General features: G+C 50.1%; 1 protein-coding gene across 3 annotated transcripts in view; it reads left to right on the forward strand.

Moving 5' to 3' along the window:
- The first annotated feature begins 5,560 nt into the window (after positions 1 to 5,560).
- BIN3 (bridging integrator 3) overlaps positions 5,561 to 15,758 on the forward strand; it is a 43,905-nt gene continuing 33,707 nt past the window's right edge. The window contains exon 1 of one of the 3 annotated variants that reach the window (XM_029201365.1): positions 5,561 to 5,659. In XM_029201365.1, coding sequence (XP_029057198.1) covers positions 5,652 to 5,659 — 8 coding nt within the window. In that variant the 5' untranslated portion in view covers positions 5,561 to 5,651. Of the gene's footprint in view, positions 5,660 to 14,310; positions 15,237 to 15,758 lie in introns of those variants that run through there. The other 2 variants (XM_029201358.1, XM_029201360.1) reach the window with 2 other exon arrangements.

Here is a 15,758-nt window from a genome sequence, read left to right on the forward strand (position 1 = left end):
ATGTGAGAGTAGGTCTCCCATAAATGCCAGCTCCCTGACCTTTTGATACTTTCTTTTCTACTCCGAGGCAGTTTACACAGCCTGGGTTTAAAACACCTGTCGTTCTCACTTGGCCAACTCTACGACGTTGGGCAATCCGTTCAGCCTCGGTTTCCTCATCAATAAAAAGGAGATAATCAGAGGAGCCTCCTCATCAAGTTACTGTGAAAAAGACATGATCTAATACATGCCAAATGCTTAACGCAGTGCCAGTAAGTGTCAATGGTAGTTACTATTATGGGAAACTTCAGAGGGCAGAGAAGGGGGCTTGGGAGCATCCAGCGGCCAGTTGTAAGACGCTCAGGGGAGCAAAGCCTGAAGAGACAGGCCAGAGCTGATGGAACTAGCTACACAGCAACCCTGGCACCTGGACATCCCCTATTGCACTGATGGCCCTGGGGGCTGAGGGTGATTTCTCCTAGGCCTTCTCCCTCTTTTAACCCCGTTTGCTCTAAGGTGGTACCATATACGCTTTTTGAGATCAGTGAACACCAGACACCTGTGGATGTTTTATTTTTAAAAGAGAATCACGGGTTTCCCTGGTGGCACAGTGGTTAAGAATTCGCCTGCCAATGCAGGGGACACGGGTTCGAGCCCTGGTCCGGGAAGATCCCATGTGCTGCGGAGCAACTAAGCCCATTTGCCACAACTACCGAGCCTGTGCTCTAGAGCCCGAGAGCCACAACTGTGGAGCCCGCAAGCCTAGAGCCCGTGCTCCGCAACAAGAGAAGCCACCGCAGTGAGAAGCCCGTGCACTGCAACGAAGAGTAGCCTCCCTCGCCGCAACTAGAGAAAGCCCGTGTGCAGCAACGAAGACCCAACGCAGCCAAAAATAAATCTAAAAAAAAATTAAAAATAAAAGAGAATCAGCAGTAGCAAAATCAAGATGAAGTACTTTGATCTTGAGATGGAAAAATAAAATTTCTTTTGTCTTTACTGTTAGAGTCCAATGCTAATTTGTCCTGACCCTTGGAACTCTTCACACAGATATCCATGAGTGGCCTACTAGGGCCACTCAGAGCAGTGACTTCTTCCTAGGGTGGAACAACACTGTTGGGGAGAATGGGCTGCAGGGCTGGGCAGAGAAAACAGGATTCACAGGGCCAGCCAGTCCCTGACACAGCCCAGTGCCATCCCTCCCTATTTCTCTTCCCTAACCAGGCACAGAGCTCCCATCTCTGGCACCCTGGCCAACAGGCCAGACCGGGAGAGCGCCTTAGCTCTCCTGCCCCACCAGCACCACAGCAGGTGCAAAGGCCACTTTGGATAGAAAGATGAGGCCAAAGTACTAGATACTGCCCCCGTGAGGATGGAGAAGAAAAGAGAATGGTGAAGTGTGGAGTGTGGAAAGTGGGTACCATCCCCACCTGCAGGAACTTCTCAACCCCAATCCGAGCCCTGAGGATGCCAGCCCTAAGGCGTTTCTTAGCCCCACCATGGCCTGGGTACCAGCCTCACATCACAGCCATGATGACTCCACTGTGCTCTCCCTCATCCTTTTCAGCCACCAGCGCCCCACCTCAGGAGCCACACCTTCAAGGACTTCCTCTGACTTCCCCTTGGTGGACCCACCTGGAGGAACAGGCCACCCAAAGCCAACTTGGACTGCGGGAGCAGTGGGCTCAGTGCTCCTCCCGCGAGTTCTCTTTCCAGTGGACGCCTCCCACTGTGGGGCAAGTCATCAGGGGGCTGCCCAGGCTTGACAGAGCATACTTGGACTGATGCCTGGGGCATATGTTGTCCAGGGGGGATTGTTTTCCCTCCTGGTGTGCTCTCTCTCTCTCTCCCTCACTCGTGTCTCCTCCCTGGCTTCTGTGAGCTAATCAGGGAGCAGGAGGGGGAGGAGGGGGATGCTGCTTGCCTTCCCCGTTATCTGCAGCAATCCACGGTGACTAATGCTCCCAGTTGGTAAAAAGGCAGTGTAATCAAAACACTTTTTTTTTTTAGTCCTTAAAGTTAGTCATTCTCCCAGAGTGGAGGAAAAAAAAGCCCACAGCAGGCACCATGAAATGCAAGCTGAGAGACTCGCGCTGCGGATGGAACTAAAGCATTGGCCATGGCAGCTCCCTGTGGGTCTGAGGCTCAGTCCCTCCTCCTCTGGGCCCCTTGGCTAGCCTTCCTCCGCACCCTCATTTGTTCTTGCTTTCCTCGATAGATATCTGGGCTGTCTGATCCCTGAAGGACTCCCATGCCAAGCTGGGATCTGCCCTTTCCTCTCACCCTGCGAGGTGCTGCCACCTGCTGGTCCTGAGTGCTCCAAACTGGAGGAAGCATATAAAAGCTCCCAGGCCGAGGCTGGGTGCCAGATCTTTTGTTAGTTAGGTGTGTGGTCATGTGCTGCCCCCTCCCTTCACCCCACCCGGCCATGGGCCAGGTTGCCCATGTTGGATTCTCCATTTTGCTACTTATTATTAGCTTCATGCTAATAATAATAACAGTACCTACCTCGTAGAGTCATTGTAAAGATTAAACAGGAACCGCTTAGAATACTGCCTGCCACATCGTGAGTGCTCAATTCACTCATAAAAATAATAACAACAAAATAACAAACTGGAACGTATACCATCACATTGCCCTTACTCATCCATGGCAGACATTGCTAATCAATCACAGAATTTCCCCATCAGTAGAAGATTCCCCAGAATCCTTAGCACAGCACTCCAGCACTCCCTAGATTTCTGTGTGGGGAAGCTGGGAGACGAAGTATATGACAAGCTCAGAGCTGAGGGTCAATGGGGAGCAGCTGCTTACCAATTATTGCGTGAAAAGCTCCAAAGAGAAGTCAGGGGTCTGATGGCAGAGCTGGTAGTTCTTCAACTCCTTTCCCTCTGGTAAATAGCTTTGTCTCCTAAAGTAGATCTCTGCCACCTGAACGCTCATTAAACTTCTGGCTTAGGCTTCTGGGGAGAAAGCAGTAGTCACCAGGCTTGAAACCAGGAGCATCTACCTCTACCCAAAGCTCCTCCACTCTCTGCTTCCACTTAGAAACTGAATTTGCTTGTGTTCTATTCCACCCCCCCCCCCCCCACTGAAGGGGCAGGGTCAACCTGTATTGTGCTGTCCTTTGGTTACAGAAGAGAAAGACATAGCTCCCAGCCCTGGGTCTAGAGACCCTGCCCCTGAGTTTTCCCCAACAGTGGGAGGGTGTTTGTGCTTCCTCATGCTCAGCTCCCCAGGAATCAGTACATGGCATGCCACACTCACGGAGGGAAGCCTGTGGGTCCACAGGATAGCAGGATGCCTGCCTCAGCCCAGCAGGCCTCGAGCTGAACCAATGAGCCACAGGTAAGGAGACGGAGCTAAGCTCAGGGCAGGCACTCTCCTTACAGACTCCCAGGAAGCCAGCACTCTTCCTAGTCCCCTCAAAAGTCCTGCTGGCTACATGAAAGGTTTGGGGTTGAAAGTAAGCAGCACAGCCTTAGTAGGGTCTCAGTCTGAATCCTTCCATCCCAGAAGGTACATGTTTGGCTTCATTCCAAGACATCCATGATTCCTCAGACCAGCTGACTTCTCTGGGTTTGCCTCTCTGTTTGGGCCCCATCTCACATGCCTTCCCCGTTCTCCTGTTTCCTGAGGGCCTCTGGAGTCAACAAGAGAGTTGACTTGGATTCTCAAACTATTGGAGACTTTGGTGATGTGATCCATCTACTCATATTTTAAATGAGGGGACCAAGGCCCAGAAAGGAGATGGGACTCGTCAGCTGTAGGTTTAAAGAACTAGAGCCCAGTACTCCTCCAGATTCTTAATCTAGAACTCATCATTCTTGCCCTGCAGGATGTGGTTTCCACCCCACAGCCCTCAAACAGACTTGCCCTGGGTTACGGCGGTTGCCTAGGTTGATACTTGGAAATTCTTTAGCACTGTGGGGCAATAACTAGGGGAGACAGAGTAGGGGGAAAGGAGGAAGCAGGTGGGGAAGACATCCACACGCACTGAAATTCCAGGAGCCTCATAAACACACTGCACCCTCCGTCCATTTATCACACCCTGTGCAAAGCAGCAAGGACTGTCCTTCCCTTTGCCCACACTCTCTGCCCCAGCTGCCCTTTGGTGACTTCTCTTCTTCCTCTTTACTCTTCAAGGCTGCTCTAGTGCTCATTGTGGCCTGTTTCCTGAGGAGTAACAATGGTGATGAAGCTGATCTGTGTGATGTGCTTGGGGGCCCACTCAAGAATGGAAATAGAAAATATAAATGAGAGACTACCTCCCCTGGACAATTTTCTGAGCTCCCCTATTCCCCCTGGCCAAGCCCTCCACCCTGCCCTGGGAGGTCAGAACAAACTATACATTTCTTTGCCCTAGTTCATCAGCTTAACTACTCCCCAAGCATCCCTTATAACACTAAAGCCCATTTGAAGAAGAATTCTTAGAGAGAAGGCCCTTGGGTGTCCAGCAGTTACCAGCAGCCTCACTGCCTGCTGCTCTCTCTTCTAAGGCAGGGAGATTTGGAAGGGTGAGGAAGCCAACTTGGCCCAGAACAGCTTAGGAGGGATTTTGGAAGACCCACGGCAAGTGAGCTGCTTGCCTGGAACTCAGTCCTCTTCTCAGCCACCATAGGTTCCCTCTGCCTGGACTCTCCCCAGCCTCCCCTCAGACTCACCGGGCCAGTCTGATTTGCCTTCAGGATGTGGCTTACCCATTGGCTCCTCCCAGAAGCCTTCACTAAAACTCCATGTGCAGTTGGGGGGGGGGGGCCTTACAGGCTGCCACAGCACTTTCTTTCCCATCATATATTATTACTTTGCTGCCTGTTTATCTCTCTCTCCAGGTAAGTAGCCCTGGGAGGGCATAAGGGCAGGATCCGTACTGCTTTTTCATGGTTGTATCCTTGAAGTTAGCTCAGTGTCTGGCACATTGTAGGAGCCCAATGAATATGTGTTAAATGAATGAGCATAAAAATGGAACCATTCACATCATTTGGGTTCTGTAGTGCCGAGCACAGAGGGAAGACTGGAAGACTGGGAGCAACCCTTACTCTTTGTCCTCTTTTGTTGAGTAAATCCACAGAACATTCCAACCTGAAAAGCACTATTCTATTTTCTATTCAGAGCCCTGTGCCATTTTGGAGGAGCGAAGAGATCCATTTGTTTCTTTGCAACAGGTAACTATGTACAGGGTACAAAATTTAAAAGATACAGAAGACCGTACAGTGAATGTAAGTCTCCCTCACACCCACTCCTTCATCGCTCCTTTCCCCCCTGCCCCCGCTAGGCAATTAATTACTGCTACTGTCCCTGGATGAGAAATCTCCTTACAAACTGAAAAACTAAGGCAATCCCCGGTTAAGCAACACGTGTAGTCCGTGGAGGAGAGTTTTACCAAGTCAGCGTTTAAGGTACAAAACGCACCCAGGGGTCCACATGCCCCCGCCACAGGCTAAATCCTCTGGAGCCCCTAAGCCTAGGCGCGAGGGTCGCGGGCCAGGGAAACTCCGCAAAAGTTAGCGGCAGCGGAAGGGTTAATGCGTCTGACCCCGTCCTCCCGGCCCGCCTCTTCCGGGCAGAGGGGGGCGGGGCTCACGTCACTTCCTGGAGACTGGCTGAATCCGGAAGCGATCCCCCAGGACCGAGTTGCAGCTGAGGACCCCGGCGGCAGGGCCAGGTTCGGGACCATGAGCTGGTGAGTGGGGCCCAGGCAGCGGGGGCAGCTGGAGCCCCTGGCCTGCAATGCGCTTTGCCCTGCGTCCGTCCGACTTGAGTCCCTTGGCTCGCGCTGCCCGCGGACCCTCTGCCCCGGAGCAGGGCCCAGTTGGCCCCAGCCCTTGGGGTCATTCAAGGGGCCTTCCTCTGGTGCTTTCCTGGAGGCTCCAGCTCTCGGCAGGCCTCACCGGGAGGTGGGGCGGGGGATCCCTTTAGAGTGGGATCCCGCGTATCTTTGCTGACTCTGTACCAAGGTGCTGGCCCCGTCCGTCTTCTCTCAGCTGCGTGAAGTGAGGGACGCCCCTTTTACCTCCTTTACTAAGTATCCGTTGAGAAATATCCACTTCTCTCTCCCCCGTGGGCATCTCTCCACCACTGCCAGGTGGCCCTCACTCTGGCCGTCTGAGCCCAGCTCATGGATCAGAACCCCTAGCTTTCAGACGAGTAGCCTTTGCTCCACTTAGTCTTCAAGAGACAAAACTTGCTTCTCTTTTGGAAGGAGCCAGAATTACACACCACCCGCACTCCCATTATGGGATTGGACTAATTTTTTTCCAGGGCCTTACACACTCTTTGCTTTCCCTGTTAAATTAACGTAAGTAAGCTTAAATGTTATGGGAACTATCAGGCCATGAGAAAAGAAGCCAGGGAGCCTCAGAGTAGTAGTCACAACTCCAGAGCTGGCACGTGCGTTGCTATAGAACTGTATGATACTTGGCTCATAGTGGACACTTGATAATGTTCAATGGTTGATTTCTTTTGTAAGACTCAATTTGCCCAAAGGACCTTACCTTCAGGCTTGAGGGCCTGTATATCCACAACCCAAACCTCAGGGCATCCAACTAAAGTGTGCTTGTATGAATACATTGACCCCCGGAGATGTACAAGAATCAGTCCTTTTGGAATCCAAGTTACGTTGGCATAGGGTACATGTTTGCCACTCTCTCGCCTGCTGCATCTTGAATCTTTGGAGTTCTCTTACCTAATGTCTCCAAAAGCAGACAGTACAGGTGCTTTACGTTGCCTAGACTGGCATTTACAATTCTTAAGAATGAATCGATCTTTCCTTCACAAATCAGGAGAAGAGTAGAGCAGAGGCCACTAAAGGTAGAGTCGTCTCTGGGTGATCTGAGACGCATTGTTTCCACCTGTCTTACAGAAATCCTTTTTCTGAAAAACTAGTAGCCTATTTCAGGCTGGAGAGAATTGAAATTGACAAGTAACTGCCCAGCCAAAGCTGAGATTTTGTCCAGTAGAATTAATTTAACAATACACACACATCTTGGCACCTCCTTGGACTGAGGGTCACAACCAAAAGGGTGGCTTTGTCCCTCAAAGCTGAGGTTCCTTTCTCTTCCTCCTTAGAGGGCTTCTACGTCATCTCTTGCGTGGCCCCTGACCCTCTCTCCCTGAGAGGGGAATAGCACCAGCGCCTGGGCACACAATTGCACTCAGTTCCTGGCTCAATGGCTGGCAAGGGGACCAGGGCTGGGTCCTTCTGATTCACTCCTGGAGTGGTTTTCCTGCTCCCAGAATGAATCCATCCATTCATCCGAGATTGGAATTTTCAGTGGGGGAAGAGACCAGAGTGACGTAGAGCCGTCATGGGAGGCTGATGCCCAAGGTCAAGTTCACCAAGCACATGGGATATGCCAGCCATCGTCGAATAAGGCCTAGGGGTACGCGGCCCATGGTCCCCAGAGGGTAACCATTGTTCTGGGCTAGGCTGGACTTTCAAAATGTCACAGTGAGAAATGTCCAGTATTGGTGCCCTTTGCACACTGTGGACTTTGCATGAAGAGTGAGAGGTCTTTGTTCTCTGCTTCCTCAGTGCATGCAGCCCGCCCACCGCCTGTTTGTTTAGTGGGCACTTGCTGCCTTCCTGTACCATCCGCTCATCCATCTGCCCACTGATCTGCTTTTCAGCAAGGTGGCCCAGTGATGGGCTCTGCTCAGAGGAAGGCATTTGATGTTTACATCTCAGATCGCTGGTCCACCTCTTGGCCCCAAGCCGAGTGCTGCTTTCTTACCCTTCCTCCTCCGTGTCACCCCCCCCCCTGTGTGTGTGTGTGTGTCTTTATTATGGTGTGGAGGGAGAATTAAATGGAATTAACGATAGTGACCTTAATCTTGCTTAGCTGTCTCCAGGACCCATAGCCTCCCTTGGAACCACACACCTTCATGGTGACCTTAGGCTTCAATGACGAGGAAAAAGGAGCAGTGCTGCAGGAAATCGTCCTATACCTAGAGGCTCAGGAGTCTGACTCAGAAGGAAGGAAATTAAAGTCAGTGCAGATAAATTTGGTAGGAGTTGGAGTGCTGAGTTCAGGCTCTGGTTCCCTCATTCGCAGTGTGGCCTGGTTAGGCATCTGATCTTCCTCTGTCTTGTTTTCTCCAATTATAACATGGAATGGATAAGCTCAGCTCATACTTTGTCACCCAGACCTGTTGTGAAAAGAAAGGAAACCCTGGGCTTCCCTGGTGGCACAGTGGTTGAGAGTCCGCCTGCCGATGCGGGGGACACGGATTCGTGCCCCGGCCCAGGAAGATCCCACATGCCGCGGAGCGGCTGGGTCCGTGAGCCATGGCCGCTGAGCCTGCGCGTCCGGAACCTGTGCTTCGCAACGGGAGAGGCCACAACAGTGAGAGGCCCGCGTACAGCAAAAAAAAAAAAAAAAAAGAATGGAAACCCTGCGGATGCTATTTTGTTTTCTGACTCTTCTGGGCTCTTCTGCCCCTTAAATATTGGTATTCCTCAGGGAACATCTTTTTTTTTTTTTTTTTCCTGTTCTCACCATGTATACCCTCCCCATCATCTTCAGGATAAAGGCTTAACTCTGGGCCATGGCTTATAAGGCCCTTCTGGATCTGGCTGTCCCCCTTCACTCCTGTGTCCAAGCTTTTCCTGGTCTCTCGTGCCCCTGCTCCTCTGTACGTGCCATTCCCCTGCCCAAAATGCCCTTTACTCCCCTCACCTCCCCACCCGCCATCCCCCAGGCCAACATCTACTCATCCTTAAAGAGTCAGGGCAGGCTTCAGCTCCTCTGAGGGTCTTCCCTGAACGGCCCCACACACCCTGCCAAGCTGAGTGGGGTGCCCCTCCTCTGACCACCATTAGCATCTGTACTTGAATTCTTGGCTTACTTTTCAGTCAGCCCACTAGTCCATGAGCTGTTGAAAGCAGAGGCTGTCTCTTGGTCACCACTGTATCCCTAGCGCTGTTCCTGGCAATCAGTAAATGTTTACTGAATGTATGAATGAGGACTTTCTTCCCATTTACTGACTTGCCTTCACTCAGGAAAAAATTTAAGATAAAAATGTGCAAAAGCTACTGGCCACTTCCTGAAGTGAAGAGCCTCTAAGCGTGCTATTGTTAACATGAAGAAGTGGCTTCCGAGGCTCTCTGAGGCTGTCTCTGTTCTCTGCCCTCCCCTCCCCACCCTTCCCCCACCCAAACTCCTTTATTCTTGAGCTCCATGGTGCTTCTCTTGTAGTACTCCCACGCTATCCACGTATCACAAACGTGCGCCTCTCCCCCACATAAAGTCCGTGAGAGCAGGATCTACAGCTTCTCCATCTGTGTGTACACATACTGTCTTGCACATAGTGGGTACCTAATCGGTAATTGTCAAATGAAGTGGATGGAATGTAAAGAAGGACGGTAAACTGCTGGATCAGAGGGAACCATCCATGCAATTGCAAACATTTTCTCGGTGGAGTCTCTTTTCCCTCTAGCATCACCAGTGCTATCTTACATTCATATAGTGCTTTTAACTTTGCACAGTACTTTCCCATCCATTCTCTGATATCATCCCCACATCTACCCTTTGAAGTTTGCAGTTCAGGTCTGATTATCTCCCTTTGACAACTTACCCGAATTCACTCACCTGGCAGAACTGGGACTGAAACCTGCATCTCCTGAGTATTCCCTGTGCTTAAACAGGAACATTAGGAAAGTGGAAGACCATTCCCAAGCTGATTGGATCCCAAAGGAAGGTGTCTGACTTTGCTAGGCCGTATTGACACCACCAGGTTGGTAGTGAATTACAGGAAGTGACCAGTTTTCACAGGTAAAGTGATAGAGGAAGTCCTGTGTCCTGCAGACCTCCAGGTATTCTGGACCATCTCAGCTTCTTCCTATTCTGGGGCCTCCCTGCATGGGGCAGCCTTATCACTTGCTTCTGTGACTTTGGACAGACCAGGCTCTCCCCAAGCTTCTTCCTCCTGTGTAAAGAGCATAGTAATGCCTAGAAGACAGGGACCCCATGAGGAGCCCATGAGATTCTATATTCAACATTGTTTTGGGAACAAATGTAAAACTCTTCTTTCAGCCTTTCATAACAAGGGGGGAAGGGACCTTTTCCCGATTTTGGAGGAGTAGTTGGAAAGAGTCAAGTACCTTGAGTCCCACAGCTTCACAGTCAAAGGTGTTTTCTTGTATATTATACTTTTAAGTAAATGTGTTGAGGTAGCTTTCAAATTGGCAGTTAAACTATTAAAGTTGTTTTCCAAAAACCATTATTCTGGTGGCTAATCTATTAAGTAGAGCCCAGTATAGTTTGTTGCACACAGATAGTGCTCAATGAATCTTTGTTGATTTAATGCATATCGAACAGTTTTTAACGACAAGGGCCTGTGCTAAACACTGGGAGACCTTCAAAATGCTTTAAGAATCCATCCTTGTCTTCGGCCGGTGTATGGAAAGTGCCAGAGGTTCACAAGAATGAGAGCAGATCACTAAACGTCCCTGTGGCAGCATCAAGAAAGACTTCAAGCAGAGGGTGTGATTTTAACTGAACCTTGACGTAGCAAGCGTGTCCTGTTGCAGTGGGGAACAGGAGAGGGGTGTGCAGTTTAGAAGAATGGTGTGAAAAAGGTGTGTGGAGACAGAATGCGTGAAGAGTGTTGGGGGCAGGCAGTCAGGAGGCCAGCTTGGGTTTAGTAAATAGTGATTTGGGTAGAAGCTTCATTGATGAAAGCTGGCACTCTGGTTGGGGCCATATTGTAAGCACTTTCAGTGCCATGCTGAGGAATTGAAATTGAGCCTAGGCTTCTGAAAATTGAAGGTTTTTGAGCAGGGAAGTGGCAGGGCAAAAGCAATGATTTTTGTCAGGTTAATTTGGCAGTGGTCTGCAGGATAACTCAGAAAAGAGAAAGAATGGAGTTGGGGGCGGGGTACCTTGGACAGTGGCTTCCGAAGTTTTTTGACCACAGCTTGCAGTCAGAAATGCCTTTGATATCAACAAACACACACACACACACACACACACGAAATAAGTTTCACATTGTATGTGTACAATGCACTCAGTATTTTCTACTATGTTTTATTTTGTTTTTTAAAGAATGACCCACTTCAGTTGATTTCATGACTAATTTTGATAGATGTTTACAATGGAATGATGTGTAGCAGTGTAAATGATCGGTGAGGGATGGGTGTTCTACACACCCCAGTTTGAAAAACACTTTTCTAGGAGTTTATTACAAATATTCAGACTAGAAGCTTATACCTGTGACTCCAGCCAGGTAAAGATAGTGTTCTTTATTTGGTTGTTTGTCATTGGTTATAAATAAGGAATACAGAAGGGGCGGCTGTAAAGAACGCTGGCTGGTTCTGCATAAGAACTTATTGCATAGATTTGAAAGCCGCCAACCACTTTATATAGAAAAGAAAACCCAGGTAGACAAAAGCCTAAATCAGGATGTTCCATTGGGCTTCCCTGGTGGCGCAGTGGTTGAGAGTCCGCCTGCCGATGCAGGGGACACGGGTTCGTGCCCTGGTCTGGGAAGGTCCCACATGCCGCAGAGCGGCTGGGCCCGTGAGCCATGGCCACTGAGCCTGCGTGTCCGGAGTCTGTGCTCCGCAACGGGCGAGGCCACGACAGTGAGAGGCCCGCGTACCGCAAAAAAAAAAAAAAAGATGTTCCATTTATTAGTAATCAGGGAGAGCAGATTAAACCAACATTGAGAAATGAAATGTCATTTCACAGCCATCAGACTGGCAAAAATGGGCAATTTAGTCTGGCAATGCCAAGCCTCTGAGGATGAGGAGCGGTGGGAAGTGGCATCCGCCGAGTGGGGTGGCGGGGTGGGGAGCTGACGCAACCACCGGGAGACTCTGTAGTGCCTCACACAGCCAAAGACGGGCCTGCCCCTCACCCAGAGAAACTTCTGCCCCTGTGCACAGGAGACCTGAGCAGGAATGTCCGCTACTTCATTGTTTGTACATGTCTAGCCTCTGAAGAATGGGAAAATAAAACATGGTGTCATTACGTAGTGAAATACGCAGTGTCAAAATGAATGAAGTGAGCCATGTGTACCAGCAGGGGCAAATCTCAGAAACGTAAGGCCCAACATAAAAGGCTAGTTTGGAAATGATACATTCAATATTGTACTATCTGTATAAAGTTTAGATCTGTAAAACAACACTGTGTTGTGCTTATGGATTCAAACTGATGAAGCAAAAGTATAGGATTAATAAACACTGAATTCGGGGTAGTGGTTACCTCAAGGATAACAGGAGGGAGGGAAGGAAGGAAATGGGATCAGGCTGTAACACTCAGGGAGCTTCAGCAGTATCTGTGCTGGTGTGCTGCTTGAAGAATAAGACCCGAAGCAAGTACGGCTCAGTGTTAGAATTTGACAATGCTAGGTGGTGGGTACATGAGTATTTATTATATGTGCTCTGCTCTATAATTTTCTGAGTGTTTCCAATATTTCTGTAACTGTCGTCATGCCTAGCCTGACCAGTATCATGGCTAAGGCTGACCTCATAGCAGGAGAATTATTGCCTCCTGTGGCCAAAAGCTGGGGATGACCGAGGCAGGCGGGCCTAGAAGTGGGTTTCCATCCCAGCCCTCCTTCTGCTTCTAGGGGCCAAACCTTCAACAGAGAAGAGGAAACGGTGGAGTGAAAGCTCTTTTTAAGATTCCTGGTTGGTAAGGGACAAGCGAGAATGAGATTAGAGCTAGTGCCTCAGCTGGTCTGGTGCTTCTCAGAGTGTCTGCCCTCAGCCACTGTGAACCCATCAGAGTGGAAGTCGGGCCATAGGAGGCTTCTCTCTGGCTTGTTCAGTAGGCAGGACAAGGCTTTCACCTCCAAATGTCTTCTGATTCCCTATTATAAAATAGGAAAACTGAGTTTCTACTTCTTATCTTAGCCGGTTAGAATGAGAATAGGTAGTAACTTGTCTGTCAAATATTAGGAGTCTCTTAAAGAGCTGCCAAAAAAAAAAAAAAAAAAATTCCAAATCACCTCCCTGAATTGCCTTCCTTCCTCTCTCTTCTTGACCTTTGGATGCTCCATCAGCCTCCAGACTTGTGTCACAAATCCTTTTACTACTCACGAGGAAGTCACCACTCAATTTTAAGCAAATATATTAACTTGGACCTGGTAGTGGTGATTATGGCAGGGACTACTGCATGCTCCCCAGACAGAAAACAACCATTTCAGGTTTCCTGACCATACTTACCTCTGTGTAATTTTGTGCAAGTCCCCCATCTGGGTCTCAGTTTGATCATCATCAACAAAATACCACCACCATCGTCTTTACGACAGATACTCCCAGGCTGCTGGGAACTATTTTAGAGATTAAACTCACTTAGCTTCCACAGCGACCCTATAAAATAGGTATATCATGATCCTATTTTATAGACAGGGAAACTGAGACACAGGAAAATTAGGTAAGTTATCCAAGTCTCAGAGCTGGCAGCTGGCAGAGCCAGATCTTGAGCCCAGGCAGCCTGGCTCCACAGTCCACCCCCTCATCCAGTGCGCCGTCTCTTGGGTGAAATATGGGAGGGCAGCACTTTGAATGAGCTGACATATCGGAAGCACCTAGCGCAGACACTGGCAATAGTAGATGCTCAATAAATGATCGCTTTAATTGGATGATCTCACTCAACATTCTGTGATTCATTCTGTCTTTCCTTTTCAGCGGTCAGCCTGGGGAGCATGGGGAAGGAAGGATCACAGCTGAGCTGGGCCATTGTTCTGGTCAAGTAACAAATCAGCCAAGTCACAGAGTCGTGCCTTTTATTTTTAAACACACACATACCTCCTCGGACTGGTGGCAAGCGAGAGTGGTGTTGTCTGTGCTCTGGTTCGGAATCCAGCTAATTTAGGGGAAGGACTGAGGTGGGGCTGGAGAGGCTATGGTCATAGGCACTGGAAATGGATCCTTCACAGCTCAGGCCATTTCCCCTTCTGATGGGGTCTCTCACGTCCTTGCTTGGGCTGAACTTTCCTTGGCCCCGGGCATTGTGGCCAGCTGGCCCTTCAGAGAGGATGGCATCCAGCAAGCAGCTGCTCCGCCGGAGCCAGCTGACTCTCCACAAACCCTGCCCTGGCCCCGGCCCACTGTTTTCTCTCTCCGATTGTCAAGGTGGTGGTAGCCTTGGTGGGGCCTCAGACCCGAGAAGGCAGCGACCAGAGGATAGAGTGACAGAAGGGTGGGGGAGGAGGGGCTTGTCCTTCCAGCCTGCAGAAGCTGCTGCCTTTCGCCCACCTTCCTGCTCTTGCCGAGACAGTGACTCAGGCCCAGACCACTCCCCGGAGAGCCAGGATTTCAGCCACTGTCTGCTGCCTCCTACTCTTTGCTCAGCCCTCCCTTCGTTCTCGCCTCCCTCCCCTCCCCCCACGCCCCACCCCCAAAACTGTGATCTTTGCCCCGCTGGAGATATCGGGATGATACACGGTTGGGTTGACTGAATCATTCCAGGGTTCTCTCCACCCCCGGGCAAGGCCTCGGCCCATTCAGGCTCAGTAGAAACAAATTCTGGAGGCCCAGTGAAGGCCAGGGAGGAGGGGGTAGGTTTTAGCTTCTTTAAGCTGTTCTTGGTAATGGAGTGGAGGACTCTCCAAAGAAGGTGGGGCTCAGGAGATCTGCTGGGGTGACCAGGGGATCCCCACCCAGCTGCCATCCGGGCCTGCCTCTCGTCTCTGCCTCTGCAGTGGAGGGGGTGGGGAAACAAAAGATTGAGAAACCTAGCAAATCGAAAATGCACAAGAGCTGGTTTTGTAAATAGACATTACCCAAGAGCAGGAGTTTTTGGGGAGAGGTTTTCCTGAGACAGACAGAATTAGCCAACTGGCATCATGCTGCTAATAGAGACATTTACTGTTTGAAAAAGTATATTTGTAGCTTTGGAGAACATCCTGTTGACTTTTCTTTATTGTGAAAGAAAATAGAACCCTTTTTCTTCCCCCCTTTCCCTCTGTACACACAGAACTTTTTTTTTTCTTTTTTGAGGTGGGGCATGTTGGGGGTTGGAGCAGGGTAGGGCTGAGAGAAATGTTTTCTCCATTTTGTTGCCGAGACCAAAATATCCCTCCTCCTGCCCTCTGGTGCTCATATTTATGGAATGGCAAGCAGAACAAAGTAAAGAATCCTACTCCAGGGGCCGGGAGCTCACAGCCTTCATGATGGTTTCCAGAACGTAGAGATTCTCTGGGGAGCAAGCCCAGTCTCCTCTCTGGATCTCTGCGTACCCGCCCGATTCCGGGGGGAGAGCCCTGAGGAAAGCTGTGAGAAGGAGGAGGAACAAAAGTCTGGAAGCCCGGTGAGCGCCCCCTGCCCCAGAGCCCCAGCCGTGCCAGGACAGCACTGCTCTGAGATGCTCTGATACTGTCAGTCTTGCCGCACACTTTCCAAAGCAGTTGCTTCTCCTGAGGACGTCCCTGGGTTCCTGCGGGGGCCTAGACCGCAGGATGAAATCAAGAGGTCAAGGAGAAGAAGAGGCAGAAGAGTCAGTTGACGTGCAGTTGCTTTGCTCTATCGTCTCACCATCTTTCACGTCAGTGGCAGAGAATCCGATCCCTCCATCAGGGCACCTGCCCCAGTTTTCTGGCTCTTTCTCTGGCAGAGTGGGGTACGTTTGCTATTTGGCAGCCTGGGAATAAACCCAGGAGACTCTTCTCCTTTCATATTTCCTCTCAGGCTCTTGAAAATGTTTTCCCTTGACCCATACTCTGATAACTTCGCCAGGCTTTACTGCCAGTGCCAAAGGCCAGCTCCGTTCTCTCCGTCTCCACTGAATTTACTTTCCCTTGACCCAGGCAGTTACTTGTAGCTGGTGATGCCT

The sequence above is a fragment of the Monodon monoceros genome, unplaced genomic scaffold, assembly GCF_005190385.1.
Source record: "Monodon monoceros isolate NGI ecotype Baffin Bay Population unplaced genomic scaffold, NGI_Narwhal_1 Super_Scaffold_5, whole genome shotgun sequence".
Classification (NCBI taxonomy): Eukaryota; Metazoa; Chordata; class Mammalia; order Artiodactyla; family Monodontidae; genus Monodon; species Monodon monoceros.